Source organism: Yarrowia lipolytica, chromosome 1C (assembly GCF_001761485.1).
Source record: "Yarrowia lipolytica chromosome 1C, complete sequence".
Taxonomy (NCBI): Eukaryota; Fungi; Ascomycota; class Dipodascomycetes; order Dipodascales; genus Yarrowia; species Yarrowia lipolytica.
This window is the reverse complement of record NC_090772.1, coordinates 2374219-2396323: the sequence shown is the minus strand read 5'-3', so window position 1 is coordinate 2396323 and position 22105 is coordinate 2374219. Positions and strand designations below refer to the sequence as shown.

Here is a 22105-nt window from a genome sequence, read left to right as displayed (position 1 = left end):
TTGCTGACACAAGGGAAAACCTAGTTTGGCCTAGGTTGGATATAAATCCCACGCGGACTCCAGAACCCCAGACTCACACGGTATAACACCTGAAGCACAACAACATGAGCGAGCAGTACACCCCCGAAGTGAGTATGAGCGATCTGGGAGATTGGCGGACGTTTTGGCGAACGTGGCAGAGGTAAAGAGAGGCGCCAGAGGCGGTGAGAGTGCAGATGGTGCAACGGGGTCGGGTCAGGTCAGGTCACGACAGCAGACACAAGTCTGAAGACGGGACATGTTGTAGCGGGATGGCAGTATCGACACAGACACAAACGGTGGTGACAGCGGTGACAAACGGAATTGGTTGGGCGACACAGATGGCCAGGAGAGATTCTGGATCTCAGAGTCGGGCTTTGTAACTGGGACAGGGCTTCTAGAGCAACTTGGTCACGCGCCGCCGCCAGGGAAAATGCCATCTAGACGGGTTGTTTTACACAGATCGTTTAGACAGATTGTTTGGACACAGCCCCTAGACACATTGCTTAGACGGCTCTCTCTAGACGCTCTGTCTATCTGGACCGTCCATCTCTTCCCAGTCGGATTGGACGGTCTAGATCGCCCTCTCCCTTTCACTTGCTGAGTCAGGCTTTGTGTTTGTGTCTGTGTTTGTGTTTGTCTCTTCCTCTGTCTTTCTCAGGCTGGGCCTTTCCCGGCGATCAGCGACCACTGCCACTTGCTCCGTTTCTTTCCGCAATGGTCAGATTGCCTCCATAATGTGACATGTGCTGGGGATAATTTTAGGTTTGGTTGCATGTGCCGAGGTATTGCGGTGGATGTGGGCTAGTGACGTCAGGTGAGGTGAACAGGAGGTGGGAGACTTGGAGAGTCGCTTTCGGAGCTCCGGAAACTGAGCCGAACCCACCACCAATGGTTCTGCAGCAATTGGTAGCCTCCAACGTCTCTTGCCCTGACTGCTCTGAAAATCACGTTCCCCACAGAAACAACCTTAACCCCCCAAAGCCGATGAACTCTATTCGGCCCCTTAGGTGGTGTGACATCTGGGGTACACACTAGCCACTGCGGTAGTGTGATAGGAATTGAGGTAGATAGTGAACATGGACCGGGACTGCGGCAATCAATCGAACGAATCACCCAATCGATCGATTGACCCACCCACCGCCGCTTGGTGTTGCCACCGCCACCACCGCCGCCACGTTGCATAACCTCCCCACACAAACCAACCTTCCAACCTTCCCTCGGTACATGTGCATTAATGTGCCTAAAGCCTATTGCACCACTCATGTGTATATATACAGCGCTAACGACAGCAAGTTGCGGAGCACAACTCTCCCGAATCTCTGTGGATCATCATTGACGGTAACGTTTTCGACCTCACTGAATTCCAGAAAGAACACCCCGGCGGAAAAAAGATTCTCAAACGAGTCGCAGGAAAAGACGCTACCAAGTTTTTCCACAAATACCACGACGCCCCCAAGATTATGCGAAAGGTTGGACACAAGTTCAAGATCGGAACCCTTAAAGACGCTGAAGCAAACCCCACTCGAGCCATGATTGCCCCTAACAAGACCACCGCCCTCGAGCCCTACGGAGACCTTGTCCCCTACGCCGACCCCAACTGGTACCACGGCTACCACAACCCCTACTACAAGGAGTCCCACGCCAAGCTGCGTGACGAGGTCCGACAGTGGGTTGAGGAGAAGATTGAGCCCTTCGTTGAGGAATGGGATGAGGAGAAGGAGGTTCCCAAGGAGATCTTCCAGGAGATGGGCAAGCGAGGTTACCTTGCCGGCTCTCTCGGCACCCCCTACAAGGAGCTGGCCAAGTACACCAACGTCAAGCCCGCCTCTGTGCCCATTGAGGAGTACGACATGTTCCACGAGCTCATCATCACCGACGAGATCATGCGAGCTGGCTCCGGAGGTCTCACCTGGAACCTGCTTGGTGGCTACTGTATTGGTCTGCCTCCCGTGATCAAGTTCGCCAAGGAGCCCCTTAAGGAGCGAATCCTCCCCGGCCTGCTCGACGGTTCCAAGCGAATCTGTCTGTGTATCACTGAGCCCGACGCTGGCTCCGATGTTGCCAACATCACCACTACCGCCGAGAAGACCCCCGACGGAAAGTTCTACATTGTCAACGGTATCAAGAAGTGGATCACCAACGGTATCTGGGCTGACTACTTCACTGTTGCCGTCCGAACCGGTGGCCCCGGCTCTGGCATGAACGGTATCTCTGTTCTGCTGCTCGAGCGAGGCATGGAGGGTCTTGAGACCCGACGAATGAACACTCAGGGTATGCTGTCTTCCGGCTCTACCTGGGTCACCATGGAGGATGTCAAGGTCCCCGTGGAGAACCTGCTCGGCAAGGAGAACAAGGGTTTCAAGGTCATCATGACCAACTTCAACCACGAGCGAGTTGGTATCATCATCCAGGCAAACCGAGCTTCTCGAGTTTGCTACGAGGAGGCCTGCAAGTACGCCCACAAGCGAAAGACTTTCGGCAAGCCTCTGATTGAGCACCCCGTCATCCGAGCCAAGCTCGCCAACATGGCCATTCGAATCGAGTCCACCCACGCCTGGCTCGAGAACCTGGTCTTCCAGTGCCAGATGTTCCCCGAGGAGGAGGCCATGCTTCGACTTGGTGGTGCCATTGCTGGTTGCAAGGCCCAGGCCACCCAGACCCTCGAGCTGTGTGCCCGAGAGGCTTCCCAGATCTTTGGTGGTCTTTCCTACACCCGAGGCGGTCTCGGAGGTAAGGTTGAGCGACTGTACCGAGAGGTCCGAGCCTACGCCATCCCCGGTGGATCCGAGGAGATTATGCTGGATCTGGCCATGCGACAGGCCCTCAAGGTCCACAAGGCTGTTGGCGCCAAGCTTTAAGTTAGTATATAGTGAATGATTGACAATGATATCGCCAATGGCGCTGAGCAAGTAGAGTTTGTCAAAACTAATTTCCACCATTAGAAGTCATCTAAACCGTTTGACTTGTATTTTAAAATTAGTTGGATATAGTTACAATCAAAATCAGGCTGGGGGTCTCTTTTCGATGTTCCAGAGTCGGAATCGTTGAGAAAACAGTACCATTTTACCCTCAATTGATGCATTCTAAGCAACTTTTCAGTTATAATAGCAGTTTGTGTCCTGTGCTGAAGTTATCTCAGCTTTTCATCTCATCAGTTCCAAATTTAGTTAGTAGTTTTGTTGGGATCTTGTTAGCATGATTAGTTGCTCAACAATCGCCGGCCGTACAAGTACTTGTACTGGAGTGAGGAATTTTGTCTCTGTACAGTCATCTTGCCTTGTATAGCTCCATAAGTTACAATTAGCCGTCATCAACCCTTCTTCCAGCTTCTCATTCAGCCACTGAGACAGTTCGATCCTGATCCAATTTGACTTGCTGGGTTGGGCGCTGATCTTGACGCCTGCAGTGTGAAAAATGTAGCCCAGAGATAGGGAGCCGGAAAGACGGTGGAAATGAAAGGGAGGGGTAGAGACTGAAATGACACACAAGCAGTCGCAACCGGGCCTCCCAGAACCAACACAAAGAGCTGCTGACCCCGATTCTGGGGGAGATTCATTCTCGAACCTTCTACAGCTTACCTTCTGCACATGCGTCAAACCTCCCAAAGATGCATATATGGCCAAAGGTACGGGCGTGCCTAACGCCCCCACGAACACAACCCAACCCGTTACACATCACACACATACACAATGACCAACCCCCGAGTGTTTTTCGAGGTCGCAATTGGCGGCAAGACCATCGGCAAGATCTACTTTGAGCTGTTTGCCGACAAGGTGCCCAAGACCGCCGAGAACTTCCGAGCTCTGTGCACTGGCGAGAAGGGCAACACCCAGGCCGGAATCCCTCTGCATTTCAAGGGCTCGTCTTTCCACCGAGTCATCAAGGACTTTATGGTGCAGGGAGGAGACTTCACCGCTGGCAACGGTACCGGAGGAGAGTCCATCTACGGGGAGAAGTTCCCTGACGAGGCGTTCCCTTACCCCCATGATCAGCCCTTCTTGCTGTCAATGGCCAACGCCGGGCCCAACACCAACGGCTCGCAGTTCTTCATCACCACCACCGAAACCCCCCATCTCGACAACAAGCATGTGGTATTTGGCAAGTTGCTCAGCGGCAAGGGTATTGTGCGACAGATCGAGCGAACTGAGACAGGCGAGCAGGACCGACCCAAGCAGCCCGTCACCATTGTGGACTGCGGAGAGCTGCCCGCAGACTTCCAGGTGCCTGTTGGAAACGTCGACGACGGCACTGGAGACGACTACGAGGACTTCCTCAAGGATAACGACAATGTGGACGTGAACGACCCTGCCTCTGTGCTGGGAGCCATTGAGAAGCTCAAGTCGATCGGAACCAAGCTGTTCAAGGAGGGAAACGCCGAGGGAGCGCTCAAGAAGTACCTCAAGGCCACCACCTACCTGGAGGACTATCTTCCCGATGATTTGTCCGAGGAGAACATTGCCAAGGTGCATGCTCTGCGAATCTCGTGCTACCTCAACGTGGCTCTCATGGCTCTTAAGGTCAACCAGCCCAAGGTTGCCATCAAGGCCGCGACTTCTGCTCTTGATGACGAGACTGTGGCCAACAAGGAGAAGGCCAAGGCTTTGTTCCGACGGGGATCTGGATACGCCGCTCTCAAGAACGAGACCGACGCTCTCAAGGATCTGAATGCTGCTCTGGAGCTCGAGCCCGCTGATGGGGCCATCAAGAACAAGATTGAGGAGGTCAAACAGGCTGCGCAGAGACGACGGGAGGCGGAGAAGAAGAAGTATGCTGGTTTCTTTGGAGGCAAATAAGCAGAGCGATTGTTTGATTGGCTGGACAGTGCTTGGTGGTGTGATAGCACAAGGGTATATAGTAACGATGATGACATGGAAACTTGTTTGTACAGTACGTGCAATAAAAGTATTTGTTTGGTGATGTGGACTGTAGTACAATACAGGTACTCTCAACTAGCCTCAGTGGCTAGCAATGGCTTGAACAATTGATGATTCAGCATGAGACAAAAACTATTGTACAAGAAACTGATACATCAGTGGGTATCCACTACTTGTAATGCAAGCCATGCTGTTCAGAACTTGGACAAGTACGAGAACTACTACAAATATTGGCACTTGTACAAGTAGCACTTGTATCTCCTAGACTTCAGAGTCCCGTTTCCCAAGTCTGAACACCATGAGCATGCATAAGACGAATACTGATATGTTGGCTGTGGCCTACGCCGACAATATACCGATGATGTAACCGAGGCAAATGATGTGCAGTTATTCTGGACAAGTACAGTCACGATTCAGGTCTTTGGATACGATACTTGGCCGAAAATGGAGGTGACACGAGCAGAAAAGACAGAAACAGGTACTTGTACATACGTTCGTACTCAAATGTGGCAATGAAACTGTGCATTAACGGCCCCACTCCAGTGTATGCTGCATCCAACGGCCCGCGAAAATGCCTACAGTACATACCTGAACCTGCAGACTTTCATTTTGCAGGCTGGAGCCGCTTAACGGCTGCAAGACGGAATTCGGCAGGATACGACAGAGATACGAGCATTACGAGGAGAGGAGCCGAGTCGAGCCGAGAAGAGCGCCGATCACGTGACCCAAACCGACCGATCGCACCAAGAGCAACTATGTCTAAGACACTATAAGAGCGCCGCTATACATGTGGTTTGGTGTGGTTCTAAGATTGCCCTGAGTTTCCCCTCTTCGAAGCCCCGATCCCTGCGCCACAAAAAAAGCTTGTTTTGGATAGACGTTTGGAGGTGGCGTGCGTGGCGAGTGGATCGGCTTTGTTTGTGGAGGATGGTTATTTGGGGCTGTTGTGGTTGGTATTTTCGGGGGTTGAGGCGGCAAATCAATTCTTCGTGCACGAACCACTTGATTCCGGGGTTCGCCTCTCTGTTAGCTCCATTTTTACGCCGTTTAAACCACCGCACTAGTTCAACATCAATGACGTATTTCTCACAGTGGCTTGAAACCTTATTTCTCAGTAATCTACCACCCCCCCAATCCATAATCATGTAGAGACCTTAACCGGATCTTTTCTCTCTTTCTCTAACCACACCAAAAATGACTGTTTCCAACGAAATCAAACCGCTACCGCAAGAGGCCAACCGGGTCCAGGACGCCAAGGAGATTCTCGACCGCCTCGTGCCCAGAGTCATCGAGTACATTGACTCGGCTACCAAAGAAGGATCCAAGGTGGGGCCGTCAGAAACCCCCCAGGAGATTCGAAAGCAGGTCGATCTGACGCTCCCCGAGAAGGGAGAGGGCATCGACGGTCTGTTCGAGTCGGTGGAACACGTGCTGTCCAAATCGGTCAACACCTGGCACCCGGGCTTTCTCGATAAGCTGTACGCCTCCACCAACCCCGTCGGAGTGGCTTCGGACATCATTCTGTCTGTTCTCAACACAAACTCGCACGTGTACACCGTGTCACCCATCCTGACTCTGATCGAAAAGTCCGTGGCCAAGCAGTATGCCGGCCTGTTTGGTTTCAACGGCCCCCGGGCTGGTGGCCTCACCTTCCCGGGCGGATCGTACTCCAACATCACCTCCATGGCCATGGCCCGAGCCATCAAGTATCCCGACACCAAGACCGAGGGCAACAGCGACTATAAGTTTGCCGTCTTCGCCTCTTCCCACTGCCACTACTCCGTCAAGAAGGCCGCCATCCTGCTTGGTATTGGCCAGTCGCAGGTTCTGTCTATCGATGTTGACAAGGAGGGCCGAATGATTGCCTCCGATCTCGCTGCAAAGATCGAGACCGCCAAGACCAAGGGCTACACTCCTCTGTACATCAACGCGACCGCCGGAACCACCGTTTTTGGTTCCTACGATCCCTTCCACCAGATTGCCGAGATTGCCCAGAAGAACAACCTGTGGTTCCATATCGACGGATCGTGGGGAGGAAACGTTTGTTTCTCTGACAAGTACAGATACAAGCTTGATGGTTCCGAGAAGGCAGATTCCATCACCGTCAACCCTCACAAAATGCTAGGTGTCCCCACCACATGCTCTTTCCTGCTTGTTCCCGACGAGAACGCTTTCAAGACCGCAAACGCCCTGCAGGCTCCTTACCTGTTCCACGGCTCTAACGAAGAGGAGAACTTTGATCTTGCCGACGGCACCCTGGGTTGTGGGCGACGACCCGACGCCCTCAAGCTGTACCTCGGCTGGCAGTGGTTTGGAACCGAGGGCTACGGCAAGCGAGTGGACCACGCGTTCGAGCTGACCAAGTACCTTGCCGAGCAGGTCCAGAACCGGCCTGGATTTGAGCTTGTGTCCCAGTTTCCTCCTCCTTGTCTCCAGACGTGCTTCTACTACGCTCCTAGCGGCTCTCTGGCTTCTGAGGCAAGTGCAAACTCGGACGCTACCCGGTTCATGGCCAAGAAGCTGTATGACTCGGGCAAGTTCCTGGTCGACTATGCTCCCGAGCAGGGTGAGGGCGGCCGAGGCGAGTTCTTCCGAGTCGTCATTAACGCTCCTACCGTGAGCTCCAAGACCGTTGACGACCTGCTCAACGAGGTTGAGAGACTGGGTAAGGAGTACACCAAGAAGTAGATACACACCAACAGAGTAGATAGACTAGAGACATTTGACAAATATATTGATTACTGACTTTAACGAGTAAAGAAGGAGAAACGATAGAAAATCCACCGAAAGTAGGCGTACATACTGTAGTCACCATTCCGCCACCACTGAATGCCCGGGTACAAGCATTCTACATTTCGTACTGTATTGGTAGTGCCATTCTGTTAGAGCACAATACGTACCAGCTGGCACTTGGTGCTGCTGTGGAAACAGCACTTATCGTTGATCCTAGTCGTGCTCGCACTTTGTTGGTCAGATATTTACACTATGTACAGATAAATAGACGGCTATCGTCCTCCACTAAGCCGGGCAAGCTCCTTCTGCTTCTCATCCTGCTGGGGAGCGGGTCCCGAGGTGATGAGCTCCTCATCGGGCTGGAAATGGCCGGTGGACATTTTCTCGTATTTCTCATCAAACTGGCCGGTCGATAGCGGGGCGTTTCCTCGGAATCTCTTGGTCATGTCCACCATGCCTCGTCTACAGGCCAGAAACGAGTTCATGAGCAAGACACACTCTTCGGGCATATCTTTGACGAGCTCGGGCTTGGTGAGACAGTCCTTGGGCGTGTTTCTCTGGACCATGACGCATGGCGACCGTTGCAGGCATATCGCCACGTTTGTTCGAATATCTTTGCAACTGGGTTAGTCTAGACCGACATGATGTGACGCCAAAGGGGACACACTGTAGTGCAAGTAGATGAGCTCAAAATCACACGTGACGACCCTTCCGTCTTGTCTCTGTCTCGTCTCTTCTCCCTCTTTGCTTCTCGCCTCTCCTCTTGCTTCTCTCCTCTCTCCTACTCACCTTGATCCCATGTCGTGTGTGTGTGTGTGTGTGTGTGTGTGCAATTGGGTGTGGTCAGAAATCCATACGCCAAATTATCATAGTGTGAGCACCGCTAACTAGCACTTCTGTAACTTTATTGTTCAGGCAGTTTATCGACAGACGGAAATCAGGCACGATATATACTCCACATTCCACCTCCTAGTCTCGACACGAGCGTTGAAACCAAGTGACACAAACCCGCACCAACAACATAAATACCCCCGATCGACCCTCCCAACCTCTCCTCTACTAACCACTCATCTCTCTCTCACACTCACAACCGGAGCAAACTCTTAGTATGCATACAGGGCGCATGTCCAACAAGACCACCTAGGGGACGCAACCTGGCCACGCCATCACTACAACAATGTCCGTGTCTTTTCTGGCCGGAGAGCCCAATTCCAGCGAAAATGCCACCTCCCTGGCCTTCTGGAAGGGCCGCACGATATTCGTGAGTATCAGACGTCCCCGCTGAAAGCACGCTCGCCACTAACACAGACATACTGCTCGGGAAACAACCTGATCATTGTCCAGTACCCGTCGGTGCTGCTGCAAACCATCTACCTGCCATGCGACGGAGTGGCTGTGGTAATCAACCCCGAAACAGGCCACCTGGCATTGTCTCTAGGAGACGTGGTGTGGATCCTCAAGCCCACAGTCGAGTACGGCCGCAAAACACAATGGACGAAAATCAAGGAGATCAACACAAGCGCCCAGTCGCTCACCTGGTGCTCATACACAGAATTGTGCGGCGTGGACGACGAAATCGCTTTATGGAACGTGCTCACCGACAAACCCGACGCCCAGCCAATCAACATGTGGACCCGATCACTACCGCAGAAATGCTCCTTTGTGAGCTCCACGGCCGAGGGACAGTTTCTGGCGGTCTGCACGCCGCACGACGACTCGATTGTCACTGTTTTCAGACGTCTATCGTCGTCAGATGTCTCGGCGGCCTTTGACTACGTGTTTGCCGAACACCCCTCCAAAGTTAGAGCTCTGCACTGGCTGCAGGACTCGTCACCAGTCAAAACTGGCCTAGCGCATCTGTACACACAAACGGAGGACGGCGTGGTACGTCGGTGGCGCTCGTTAGACCCCCATGACTCGCTCAACTTCCAGGTCGACGCAGTGGTAGACAGGGGACAGAGTATCATGGTCGACAGCGAGATTGTGCAATCGTCCCTGAGTGAGCGAGAGCACCCCGAGGCCATTGTTACGCTCCAGGATAACGGAATTGACGTTTGGGCCTTTACCAATGGCCGAGGAAGTCTAGCCGTGACATCGACCGTTGTTCATGCTTGTTCGGGCATCTTTCCCAAGGAACGGCCTGTCAAGCCCGGGTCCATTGTGGCGGTCAGGGGAATTCTGAATCACGAAAAGGGTGAAGCAGTGTTGTTGATTCATCTACAGGGCAGAGTGGTGGCGTTCAGATGCGATGCTCTCACCCGGTATGGAACAGTGAAGCCAGATTTCCCGCTCAAGCTACAACAACTATTCACGGGTCACAACAAGAGTGTTCAGCGGCTTATCCGATCTGCCAGAGGTCATCTTGTTGTCAGTCAGAGTCGATTCACTGAGAACACAGCTTGGGTGACTCAAAAGCTAGAGGACCGAACTACACTGCGAAAACAGTCCATCATCGATACAAGCACGGCTGTTCTAGGAGGTGTGCTGTTGGGCTCCTCAGATCAGTTCTTTCTGGCTCTCGAAAAATCATGCATTGAGCTGTTCTTTCTTTTGGGCGAGTCCAAGACTGCCAAAAGAGTAGCCATTTTGGATATCACTTCGGAGGACACTATAAGCACAGTTGACTGTGTGCTAGAGGTTGACAGAAAAGACCAGTGCTCGTGTTTTCACGTGTTTGCTGTGATCAACGGAGGCCAGTCTCGATGTTGGCAGATTTCCGGCGATAAAAAGGCGTTCAAGGCGGCTCAAGATGCTGGGGAATCCTCGGATTCAATTATGAGCATATCTTCGGTGACCTCCACCAAGCCCTCTTTCCTGAACTCTTTCTACAAGTGTGTTCCTGTGTACCCCGTCTCGTGGTCTGCTGGAAGAAAGTCTCTCTCGACTGATCAGCTCAGTGCCATTTCCAAAACTGGCGAGTTCTCCACCTGGGTGTCTGAAATTAGCTCCGACAACTCTACGGTCGAGTGGTCTTTGCTGTCGACCGTCGCAACCAACGTCATCAACTCGCCGCTCATGTCTCAGTCTTCTCTAAACAAAGTGGCTATTGTTTCCGAGGATCGCCTGGAGTTGAGTATTTGGGACACTCGTCATGGCTTCCTGGAGCAGACCAAGAAGTTTGACACCAAAATCTGTGATCTGGATTGGGCTTGTACCCCCGATAACCAGTCTGTCTTAGCTATTGGCTTCGGCACTCACGTGCAGCTCTGGGGTCAGTTGCGATTCGACTACACCAATATCTCGCCCTGTTGGGGTCTGCTGAAGCAGGTGGACATCAAGCCGTTTACCAACCATGCCATTGGAGACTCTATCTGGATGAACACTGGTGTGCTGGTGGTTGCTGCCGGTAATCAGCTGTTTGTGGACGACAACTGTGTCCACGAAGAGGAGGCTGGCGTGCGGGACTTCTCCGACATGTTGCATTCTTCCCGAGCGTTCCATATTCACCATTTGTTTGAGATTTGCTCGATTGTAAACGGTCCTCTTCCTGCATACCATCCCCAGCTTTTGGTGCAGTGTATTCTTGCTGGACAGCTGACTGTTGTTCGTGATACTCTCTACCGATTGTACAAGGAGCTTCAATATGCCAATCAGGAGTTGGTTCAGGACATGGACTCAACTCTAGGGATGGATCCTAGTGATTACGAAGATGGTGACAAGTCGGGTTCCAAGCTGCTTCCTGATGAGTACAGCAACTTGACCGAGAAACTGCAGCAAGTGTCTCTGCCTTTTATTACCCAGCATCAGCAGGTCACACTTGCTAGTCTGTGTGAAGTGGTGGCTGAGGTGGCAGGATGGTCCGATATCATGGCAATCCGCTTCTATCTCGGCTATAAGCTATATCGAATGCATCGAAAGACACAGAAGCAGATGACAGTGCGAGATTTCTGCTGGGCACTTAACTCCGAGTCTCAGGCAATGTTGCTTGAGCAGATTGATGGCCCAAAACTTGTGTGGCCCGATGCTCAGGCCGCTGGAGTCGGATACTGGCTCGAGCACCACAAGTTGGTTGAATTATTTGACGTGCTAGCCAAGAACCAGTTTATGGCAACAGAGCGTCAGGACCCCAGTGAGGCGTCATTGTTTTACCTGGCTCTACGCAAGAAACAAGTTCTTCAGGCTCTCTGGCGATCTGCGTCTACTCATCCCGAACAGACAAAGATGGTAAAGTTTCTGAAGAACGACTTTTCCGAGCCTCGGTGGAGAACAGCCGCTCTCAAGAACGCCTTTGCCTTGCTGTCCAAGCACAGATATGCTTACGCTGCATCCTTTTTCCTTCTTGGAGACTCGCTCAAGGACTGTGTCAACGTCATTACGCGTAAACTCAACGATACCGGGCTGGCCATTGCCGTCTGTCGTGTCTACGAGGGCGACAACGGTCCTGTTCTCAACGAGTTGATCAAGAACGAGATTCTTCCTGAAGCTCTAAAGATGGGTGACCAGTGGGTCATTTACTGGTGTCTTTGGAGCCAGGACCGACGAGGCGATGCCGTTCGATCACTGGTTTCCCACGAGTATCAGGATAAGAAGCGGGGCTCTGCACATATCGTGTCCAACTCGCGGTCGTTCCTTTCCAACGACCCAGCTCTGTTGATTCTGTACCAGTTCCTGCGAGACTCCAAGTTTAAGGTGGTGAGCTCCAACAACGGCGTCACATCAGCCACCGAGCTGCAAAGTGTGTTCACTACTGCCAAGCTATACTCTCGAATGGGCTGCGAGGTCATTGCCTTGAATCTTGTCCGAAACTGGAAATTCAAGAAGGACGAGGTTCCTGAGAAGGCTGATGAGGACGTCCAGGAGAACCAGAAGCCTGACGCGGACTCCCTTGCTGCGTTCAGGGACTTCAAATCCAAACCGGCCCCCATTCCTGCTAGCGAGGGTCCTTCCATGTTGGAGGGATTTGACATGGGTGGTGGTGGGAAAGGAGCTCCTTCGATGTTGGATGGGTTCCATGAGCCAAAGAAGGAGTCCAAGACCAACGCTAGTCATCCTCCTTCTATGTTGGATAGTTTCCAGGAGCCACCTTCCATGCTGAGTGGATATGAGGAGCCCAAGAAAGAAAAAACGTCCAGTGAACCTCCCTCGATGCTGGACAGTTTCCATGATTCTCCGAAGACAGAGGACAAACCAAAGAGCGGCACTGAAAAGAATGGTGTCAATGCTGCGAAGAAGGAGGAGGAGGACAAACCAAAGGCGGATAAGCCCGAAGACAACACTGAGAACGGTGACAAGACTAAGAAGGAAAGAAATGGCAAAAAACCAGCTCCCCCGAGCCAGTTCCAGGAGCCCGACATGAGCGCCTTCTCCTTTGGATTCTGATACATTGAATTACAAATACAATCGCATAACTATATGAATGAAAATAACTTATTTAGACCAATAATGTATCGTGGACTTGTCCGTGACAGACAGAATTACACCACAAGAATGGAACCACGCCTAGATGATTGCTACTGCAACCGACAGCTTCGATGAGCTGGTTGGTTCGCTTATTGAGGCATGTTTCCAAAGCCCTCGTTGATCTTTGCCTTTGAGAAGTCCATTTCCGGGTGCTGTTTTTTGAAATTCTCCAGGAGCTGCTGCTTGCGCTGCTCGTCCGACGTGGGCTGGCCCATTTCCTTCTGCCGCTGGTCGTACATCATCTTTTCCACCATGGCTCGTGTTTCTCCGTCCAGATCACTGAGGTTGGACTTCTCTGGCTCGATCTGGGAAACGTCAATCTTGGGGGCCGTGGTAACCACGTGTGGCCACCATTCCTGGTTGTGGACCTTCTCAATGCTGATGGTGACTTCTCTCTGGTCCTCCACAGTCCACGTTGACTCTTCAGGGGCGATTTTGCCAAACAGATCGCCTTGAAGAACGGGAGGCTGGCCCACGACACCTGCCGAGATGGTCGTGGGGGTGAATTTGATATCCATCTGCTTGCCACGAGTGCCTGGAGGCACGGGGAAGGTGATTGTGATGTCCTGGAGCGTCTGTCGCCACGCGTAGTGTTCTTCTTGGTGGCTCATGTGTGTGTATTGTACTGTCTGTACTGCAGCGTAGTTATGCAGATTAGTTGGAAAGCTAGTTGAAAGGTTTGGAAGAGAAGTGGAAATACTAATAATAACCCAACGGGTAAAAAAAGCTTGACAGACCCCTGCTGTGCCCGCAATTACCCTCAGTAGAATGCGTCATAGATATACTGGCACAGTAGTGATAGGGGGCTCGAGCGCGAGTTTCTGGTAGCAGTATGACAGGACCGAGAGTACCACGGTAGGGTAACCGATGCGACGACCAAGAGCACCCTCCCCCCAGAACACCCCGCTCAAGCGCATTAGTAAGCATTCCGCCGCCGCCGCATGAAACAACTGATGCTACAATATGTGCTCACACGTCACCGCATGTAGTGCAGCAGGAAGTGTATCGAATGGGAGGTGGGAGGTGGGAGGTCACGTGACCGGGACGAATGCGATGGCGGCGACGGACCTACTGATGGCCTTTTCTGGTCCACCTGTTCACCGGGGGGCATTTATTATGTTACCCCCTTCAAACACGCCAAGAGATTGCTTCCACTTCCTTGTTTGACGTTTTCCACTGTGGTCCCCCCCATGTTATGAATTAGACTTTGGTTTGGGCTACACTGACACTCCACATCACCAAGTGTATCTGCACTTGTATCTCTGCCATTGGGACTCTTCCGCCTCGGACCACGCCGAGATTGCGTCTGCACCCTATCCTTCTCACGAGGCCACGTCATTCGGCTCGATCGCGCTCCGCAAACACTCTGTGCCACTGCTCGCTCAACATTCGCTTGTCGATCGGAGTGCAAGCCTGACACCGACCGCCGCCGTGACCGTGATGGACCATTCGCCGTCGCCGCATCACCGCAAAATGTCGTCCAACGGGCACCTGATGCCGTCGCTGATCGGACACAAACAGCAGCAGCAGCATCAGCAGCAGCAACAACAGCAACAACAACAGCCACCGTACCCGACAGACTACTACCGTAAGAGCTTTGAGAGCGCGCCCAACGTGTCGGCCTCGAGCTCGGCAGCCGCTGCCTCTTCAACTTCAGCAGGAATGGGATCTCCGCACATGTCCCACTCACAACGCAGTCTGTACTACCACCAACAGCAGATGGGTCCTTTTTCGCCCTCGCAACCGCATCCGCAGTTCCAGACGTCCATGTCCAACGCCCTGTCGACCCAACAGCTGCCCCACCCGCAGCTCATGCACCAATACGAGCCCTCGTCGCCTGTGTCGACCCGCAGACCCTCACACGAACCCAGCCACTATCCCCCGACGCAGACACAGTACGGCCTGCCCCCCGGGCTCCAGCATCAACAACATTCGTCGCCACATGAACCGCTGTATAGGTCGCAACCCGGCACGCCACTGGCACCTCAGATGCAGCCCGGCACTCCTCTGGGATCAGTGCAAATGTCCTCTTCACCTGTAACGCCCCAATCGGCTTCTTACAACCCCTGGGCGTCCCCTCACAGCACCCCCGCAGGCAACTACGCCCGATCGCGGGTGTCACCGGTGCGCAAAGGCCAACCATCTCAACAACCCCAGCAGCAGCAGCAGCAGCAGCATCAACAGACACCCCAGCAGCATTACAATCCCGCCATGCCGGCAACAAAGCCATACTATTGGACGCAACAGGCACAACAAACACCTCAAACACAACCACCTCCCATCACAGCTCCTCAGTCGGCCCCTCAAGCGGTACACGTGGCTCCTCAGCCCATTCATGCAGCTCCACCACAGCCACCGATACAGCCTCAGCCGCAACCGCAGGAGCCGCCTGCGTCAATTCCTCCTCCATCCTTCCGACCGGTTGAACGGGCTTCTGACCTCAATCCCCAGGTCAACCCAAGACCCCAGAATCGTCGGGCAATCCCCGAGGGCGGCTACATGTCGCCTCTCATGTGTCTGACGTTGCAGCTGTCAGCCACGTACCAGATCTGCAACTCGGGCTTCAACTACGAGTCGTCCAAGAACCCACGCAGGGTGCTCACCAAGCCCAGTGAGCCGAAGCTTAACAATGGCCACGACAACAGAGACAACGACTACATTCTGTACGTTAATGACGTCCTGGGTACTGACGAAAACAAGCGCTATCTGGTACTAGATATTTTGGGTCAGGGTACGTTTGGGCAAGTGGTCAAGTGCCAGAACATGAAGACTAAGGATATTGTGGCGGTCAAGGTGATTAAGAACAACCCAGCGTTCTTAAACCAGAGCATGATGGAGGTGTCGATTCTTGAGTACCTGAATAACTCGGTCGACAACAAGGACGAGCACCACATTTTGCGGCTCAAGGACAAGTTTTTGCATAAGCAACATTACTGTCTCGTGTTTGAGCTGCTGAGTTCTAACCTCTACGAACTTCTCAAACAGAACCAGTTCCGGGGCTTGTCTATCAATCTCGTCAGGGTGTTTTCTCGCCAGCTTCTGGACTCTCTCACAGTGCTGAAAAACGCCAAACTCATCCATTGTGATCTCAAGCCCGAAAACATTTTGCTCAAAAACCTCGATAGTCCCATTATCAAGGTGATTGACTTTGGGTCTGCTTGCCACGAAAGAAAAACTGTCTACACATATATCCAATCGCGGTTTTACCGATCGCCCGAGGTGTTGCTCGGTATCCCATATACCACCTCCATCGACATGTGGTCCATGGGCTGCATCATTGCCGAGCTATTCCTCGGTCTTCCCATCTTCCCTGGAGCGTCTGAGTACAACCAGCTGTCTCGAATAGTGGCATCTCTGGGTGACCCTCCTAATTGGATGGTTGAGATGGGCAAGAACAGCGGCAAGTTCATGGAAAAGATTGTGGACGACCAGGGCCGCAAGCGATACCGGCTCAAGTCGCGGGAGCGATACTCCCGTGAGTTTAACGTGGATGAAAAGGAGTCCAAGCAGTACTTCACATCTGCAAATCTCAAAACCATTATCATGGAGTACCCCTTGCATAAGAAGGATATGAAGCGGGCGGATATTGACAAGGAGATGCTCAACCGCGAGGCGCTGTATGATTTCCTCATGGGTTTGCTCAACTACAATCCCTTTGAGCGGTGGACTCCTCAACAGGCGGCATCTCATCCGTTCATCACCGAGTCCAAGTTCACAGGTCCCTTTGTGCCACATCCCAAGGAAGAAAAGGACGTCTTCCACCCCACACCGACAGCCCAGCCCATTTCGCAGTCCCAGCCTCTACACGCTCAGGGCCAGAACGCCAATGCCATGGTCCCCCCCGGCCCAGCTGCAGGCTCCTCCGCAGCTCAGACGTCTGCTGAGGCGGCGCAGTATGCACACATGCAGCCTCCTGCCAACTGGAGCACCGGTCTGAAGCAGCAGAACTCGGGTTCGGGTTCGAGACGACCGCGAGCGTTGACATATGGATCCATGGATCCCATTCCGCCGCCTATTCAGAGAGCAACGGCTATGGTTAATCCTGCGGACCATATCCAGGCCCAACCCAGTCCCGCGTACATTCCTCCATCAGAGCTGACCAGGAATCACCAGGGACAGGGAAACGAGTATGGTGAGGTGGTGAGAAAGTTGGAGAATGGGTTGATGAGTCGGTGGTAGTACATTTGATGAGTCGGAGGTAGTACAGTTGAGGACGTTGTCCGAGTGCGCTATCGTCGAGTGCGAAGGAGGCCGGTCAACGGAAGACGTAATGCTGTGATTAACCAGCTCAACTACTAGAAGAATCTTTGCATCATGTATAAATGGATTTACATATTTTTATCCCATAACTGGTACTGTAGGCAAGGCAAGATTGGTTTTCCTTTTCGTTGTCCGAGTAATAGTTGTCGTGCCTGATGACAATAATCAGATTCATGTTGAAGCATGCATTATAAATATCTATCTACAGTTTATTTCCCATTTCATCCACGGGGACCACCTCCTGTATCTCCTCGTCCTCATCTCCCACATCCTCGACGGCCTTATACCTCCACTTCTTCGTGGCTCCATTCCACTCTCCAGCCTGTCTCAGTAGCTGTCTCATGACTGCCACCTCCTCCTGATTAGTCAACTTGAGAGCAAACTCGTTGGCAATGTCTTTCGACGACAAGCCTCCTGCTCCGGCCAGTTTGAGACTCTCGCTGATCTTCTCCAGCAGCTTGACCTTGTCCAGATCGCTCATGTTGATCAGACCAGTGTATGCATTAGTAGACTCCTCCAGGGATTTCTTCGCCTTAATGTTTTGCAGAATGGAGGACGAAGAGAACTTGTCTGACCCAAATTTCGGCACTCCGACTTTACCAGCCGACTGCTTCTTCTTGCCAAACTTTCCGGCACTGCCAAACTTGCCCGTCCAAGTCACAGTTCCAATGTCGTTGGCCTGTGCCTTCTTCCGCGAGTCTCTGAGAGCTTTGGCAGCTACTTCAGCAACTCTCTTAGCCTCTCGTTCGATGATAACGGTCTCTGGACGAGACGCATCCATGATAGCGTCGTGTTCAAGTGCAGAATGCACACCGGTCTGAGAGAAGATGTCGTTGAGAATGTTGTCATCGTTATCTCCGTCATTACTCTCGGCTCGTTCCTCCTCGCCGTTCTCAAACTTCTCAAGCTTGGACACTCCATTGAGACCGACCACCTGGTAGAAGTCGTCGTCGTCCTTCATCTTCTTCTCGGGTTTCTTGTTCTCAATCTTCTTTTCGGAACCGGAGAAAATCATACCCGTCTCGGTGGTGTCTCCTTCTCCGTCGTCAAGCGAAAACAGATCGTGAATGTCGTTCATCTTGAAGAAACGACGCTGCTTGGCATCCTTGAGAATCTTGTTGGTCAGAAACTGCTTGAAGATCTGCCGATGATAGATTTTCTCTTCAATCGTACCTGCCGTCATCAAGCGGTAGACAACAACATTTCGTTTCTGTCCCAGACGCCAGGATCGTTCTCGAGCTTGCAGATCCGTACTGGGGTTCCAATCAGGGTCAAAAATGATGACACGATTTGCTCCAGTGAGGTTCACACCAAGCCCTCCCACTCGAGTTGTCAACAAAAACAAATCGTACGACGTGTCCTTGTTGTATGTGTCTACCATATCCTGCCGCTTGGAAATGGGTGTGGTGCCGTCCATTCGAAGATACTTGATGTCAGGCATGTTAGCAAAGAAGTCTTCCAGGATCTCCAACATCTGACGAGTCTGGCAGAAAAGAAGCGTCCTGTGACCCTGCTTCTTCCACAGATCCACAAGAGCCTTGACCACCTGCATCTTTCCTGATTTGGCAGGGTCTCCGTAGTAGTAATCCGCTGTCTTCTTGAGGATCTCTCGAGACGCGAGGTCAGGGTGGTTGCAAATCTTACGTAGGATGTCGATACCAAATAGTGACTGCCGTTTTCCGGCCAGAATCGATTTGAGTTCTTCGGACTTGAGGAAACCCTTGTAATGCAGCCTTTGCGAGTCCGTCAGTTTGCAGAAGAGCACCTTCTCCTCCTTCTTGGGCAGATCAGTGGCCACATCAGTCTTCATTCGACGCAAGAGATACGGTGCGATCAGGTCTCGAAGTACAACGGCACACTTGTAGGCAGTCTGGACCTGGATGTTAGTAGCATTGGCGTACCCTCCAACGTTGATAGGAACAGCAAACTGCGAGTGAAAGACAGGCAGGGTACCCAGTCGACCGGGACAAACAAAATCCAACAAACTCCACAGCTCGGTGAGGTTGTTCTGAATAGGTGTTCCTGACAGAATCAGCCGATGCACCGTCTTGAGCTGCTTGCAGTCGAGAGTGATTTGAGAGTCAGGATTTCGAATCTTGTGACCCTCATCAAGAATGCAATAGCCCCATTCACGGTCCAGAAGCAGCGAGCGATACGATTTGAGACCTGCATAGGTCGTGACAACCACGTGGCCGTCCTTAAACACCTTGTCAATAGTCTCAACGAGATTCTTGGTGCTTGAAGGAGTGGGTCTAATCATTTCATCATCATCGTCATCAGAGTCAATCTCACCTTTGCGCTTCTTTTTGCCCTTGCTCCCCTCGCCCATACTATGCAAAATCACCACTCTCAGAGCCGGCCACCACTTATGGAACTCCTCAACCCACTGTTTCATGACTGTGGCAGGACACACGACAATGACGGGTTTGGTAAGCAGACCAGAATGATGCAGACCGGCCAGGAAACTGATAATTTGAATAGTTTTGCCCAGACCCATCTCGTCTCCAATGATACCTCCCGTCTTTTGCGTATGCAGCTCCCACAACCACTGAACACACGTCTTCTGATAGTCAAATAGAGCATTGAAGATTTCTCCAGGCACCTTGAAGTTGCCCTCAAGAATAGCATCGGCCTCAGGTCCGTCTAAAAGCCATTCCTCCTTGGCATAGTCACTGGCAGGAACGATGACTCCGGCTCTGGCCCTAGCCTTTTGGCGCTTTTCCACCCACCAATTAAGCCGTTGCTGATAAGACCACTCGTCTCCGTCGTCGATAGCTTCCGTCTCTGGTCGTTCGGTACGTCTCCGCTTCTTTTTCAGCTCCACAAGCTCCATATCTTCAGGTTCAATCTCGTCCGTAGTGTATCCAGATGAGTAAGCGTCCGCGTCGTCTTCAGCATCTTCTTCGTCCTTGATTTCATCCTCTCCGTCATCGTCGTCGTCCTCTTTGATATCACCGAGTTCAGTAATAGTGCTCGAAGTATATGGCTTGCTGGTATCAATGTTCTGAGTCACATCTCCTTTTCCTCTAGTAAACCCCCTGGTGTTGGCGAACGGGGTGATTTTTCCGGTTCGAACAAGGTACTCCTGTTCCGACTCGCCTTCATGTCGATCCGACGCCTGTAGCTCTGTAGTTGCACTGCTGGTGTCGTTCTCTTGTAGTCGCTGTCTGATGTCAGAAATGTCCTGCTGGACCGTGGCGAGCTCGGTGCGCTTGAGAGTGGCCACGTCGCGCTTCAGCTTCTCGCGCTCGCTGATCTTGGTGGCGGGATCATTGATCTTTCGCTCCATGGACCGCAGTTTACTGAGAAACGTCTTTTCAGCATCCTGCGCCTTGGAGAGCCGTTTGGTGTCGATCTCAAACTCGCGCTTCTTGAGAATCGAGTCTGCCTCATTGGTGATCTGGTTCTCCAGCGTGCCCTGGTCGACCACGTCCACCGAAAGCCGTGATAACTCGTCCATCAATGTTGCGCTAGTCAATATAATGGAAAAAATTAATTAACAGACAGCGTACATGTTCATCGAGGTTAATCGTAACCTAAAATTTTTGTGGCGAAAATCAGAAAAATAAATTAGGTTTTTTTTTTTTTTTTTTTTTTTTTTTTTTTTTTTTTTTAGAGCAGGCAGGAAAAACAAAAATATGGAGAAATAAGGGTGATAAACCATTGATATCCTTGGGCAACTTCACTCTGAGCCGATAAATCAAGCCAGAAGGATCATATATACGGGAAAACCTCCAATAATCACATGAGGGAACGCCGTCGTGTTTCCACCGTTGGAGGAAGAATCATGAGGTCGATGCCAGCGACTTATAAGAGTAGTTAGGAGATGATTGGGTCTGTTATCTGACAGAGAAAGGCATAGAAACACCCATGACACCCATGTAGAGTCTTATTTCTTTCCTACCGGTACAGTAAGTCCTGTTGGGTGACAGTCAGAGATGCTGACAAATACACCTCCAGTAATTTAGTGTTTTTGCTTTTCGCACTGAGAGGCGAAAAAGTGAGATTGTTGATGAATATTGGTGTTTTTTGAAGCATATGGTTTTTTTTCTTCCGATTTACTGAATTATCTTGGAATTTTCTGAATTATCTTGGAACTTTCTGACTTGTTTGGAATTTTCTGACTAGTGCGAATTTTCTGAATTTCCTTTTTCAATTTACCGAGTCATCAACGGTACATGAATGGCGCAAGTCCGTTAATGTGGGGAGCATGAGACGAAATACACAATTGAAAATCGGATTAAATCGAGGAAAAATTGAGAAATATCCGTCTGTGAGCCGAATAGTCGGTATCTCACGTGTTATCCACAAAAACAAACAAGACCTTTCAGTTTACCAAAAGTCACACGTCCATGTGGCTTCGGACCCCATGTCTCTATCCAGTGAGCAAATAATGAGCATTTAGAACGGCGTAATGAGCATATATGTAATCAATTGAGCAGATTTAGTCTGCGGAAACAACAAGTCTAGCCTGATTTGCACGTTTTCAAAGCTGCAATTTGCTCATCGTGGCTTGCTTCCGTCCCCTCAGTTCCTTGTACCTTCCACTATCCTCATAACCACCAGGGTTCTCTTAAACCCCAAGCTACAACCCCAGGAATCAGCTTTCTCTTTCTTAGTCCAAGACCCCAATTTGCTCTCGTCAACACCAAAATGTCCTACGTCCTGCCCCCTCTCCCCTACGCCTATGATGTGAGTATTGTTGAGGATACAGAACATGGAGGACACGGCCGGACACGGTCAGGGTCAGACATGGTCGGACACGATCAGGGTCAGACCCGACAGACATAGATTTTTCGACGGGCCCTGAAGATAAT

The 22105-nt window shown here is 51.6% G+C and overlaps 9 protein-coding genes across 9 annotated transcripts; 5 read left to right on the top strand and 4 right to left on the bottom strand.

Annotated features, from left to right (window-relative positions):
• Positions 1-831: 831 nt before the first annotated feature.
• On the bottom strand, positions 832-1284 carry YALI1_C23950g (uncharacterized protein; the record flags this gene model as incomplete). The annotated part of the gene is made up of 1 exon (XM_068282441.1): positions 832-1284. One exon carries the CDS (start codon positions 1282-1284, stop codon positions 832-834), a length of 453 nt encoding a protein of 150 aa, XP_068138542.1.
• A 197-nt stretch (positions 1285-1481) lies between these two features.
• On the top strand, positions 1482-2879 carry YALI1_C23948g (uncharacterized protein; the record flags this gene model as incomplete). The annotated part of the gene is made up of 1 exon (XM_501919.4): positions 1482-2879. The coding sequence occupies one exon, from the start codon at positions 1482-1484 to the stop codon at positions 2877-2879; it is 1398 nt and encodes a 465-aa protein (XP_501919.3).
• Positions 2880-3710: 831 nt separating this feature from the next.
• YALI1_C23926g (uncharacterized protein) lies at positions 3711-4814 on the top strand (the record flags this gene model as incomplete). The annotated part of the gene is made up of 1 exon (XM_501918.3): positions 3711-4814. One exon carries the CDS (start codon positions 3711-3713, stop codon positions 4812-4814), a length of 1104 nt encoding a protein of 367 aa, XP_501918.1.
• Positions 4815-6089: 1275 nt separating this feature from the next.
• Positions 6090-7583, top strand: YALI1_C23902g (uncharacterized protein; the record flags this gene model as incomplete). The annotated part of the gene is made up of 1 exon (XM_501917.3): positions 6090-7583. The coding sequence occupies one exon, from the start codon at positions 6090-6092 to the stop codon at positions 7581-7583; it is 1494 nt and encodes a 497-aa protein (XP_501917.3).
• Positions 7584-7900: 317 nt separating this feature from the next.
• YALI1_C23881g (uncharacterized protein) lies at positions 7901-8194 on the bottom strand (the record flags this gene model as incomplete). The annotated part of the gene is made up of 1 exon (XM_501916.3): positions 7901-8194. One exon carries the CDS (start codon positions 8192-8194, stop codon positions 7901-7903), a length of 294 nt encoding a protein of 97 aa, XP_501916.2.
• Positions 8195-8805: 611 nt separating this feature from the next.
• Positions 8806-12947, top strand: YALI1_C23873g (uncharacterized protein; the record flags this gene model as incomplete). Its single annotated transcript, XM_501915.4, has 2 exons — positions 8806-8889; positions 8937-12947. The coding sequence occupies 2 exons, from the start codon at positions 8806-8808 to the stop codon at positions 12945-12947; spliced, it is 4095 nt and encodes a 1364-aa protein (XP_501915.4).
• A 170-nt stretch (positions 12948-13117) lies between these two features.
• On the bottom strand, positions 13118-13639 carry YALI1_C23826g (uncharacterized protein; the record flags this gene model as incomplete). The annotated part of the gene is made up of 1 exon (XM_501914.3): positions 13118-13639. The coding sequence occupies one exon, from the start codon at positions 13637-13639 to the stop codon at positions 13118-13120; it is 522 nt and encodes a 173-aa protein (XP_501914.1).
• Positions 13640-14468: 829 nt separating this feature from the next.
• Positions 14469-17207, top strand: YALI1_C23818g (uncharacterized protein; the record flags this gene model as incomplete). Its single annotated transcript, XM_501913.3, has 1 exon — positions 14469-17207. One exon carries the CDS (start codon positions 14469-14471, stop codon positions 17205-17207), a length of 2739 nt encoding a protein of 912 aa, XP_501913.3.
• Positions 17208-17490: 283 nt separating this feature from the next.
• On the bottom strand, positions 17491-20748 carry YALI1_C23755g (uncharacterized protein; the record flags this gene model as incomplete). Its single annotated transcript, XM_501912.3, has 1 exon — positions 17491-20748. One exon carries the CDS (start codon positions 20746-20748, stop codon positions 17491-17493), a length of 3258 nt encoding a protein of 1085 aa, XP_501912.3.
• Between the last annotated feature and the right edge of the window lie 1357 nt (positions 20749-22105).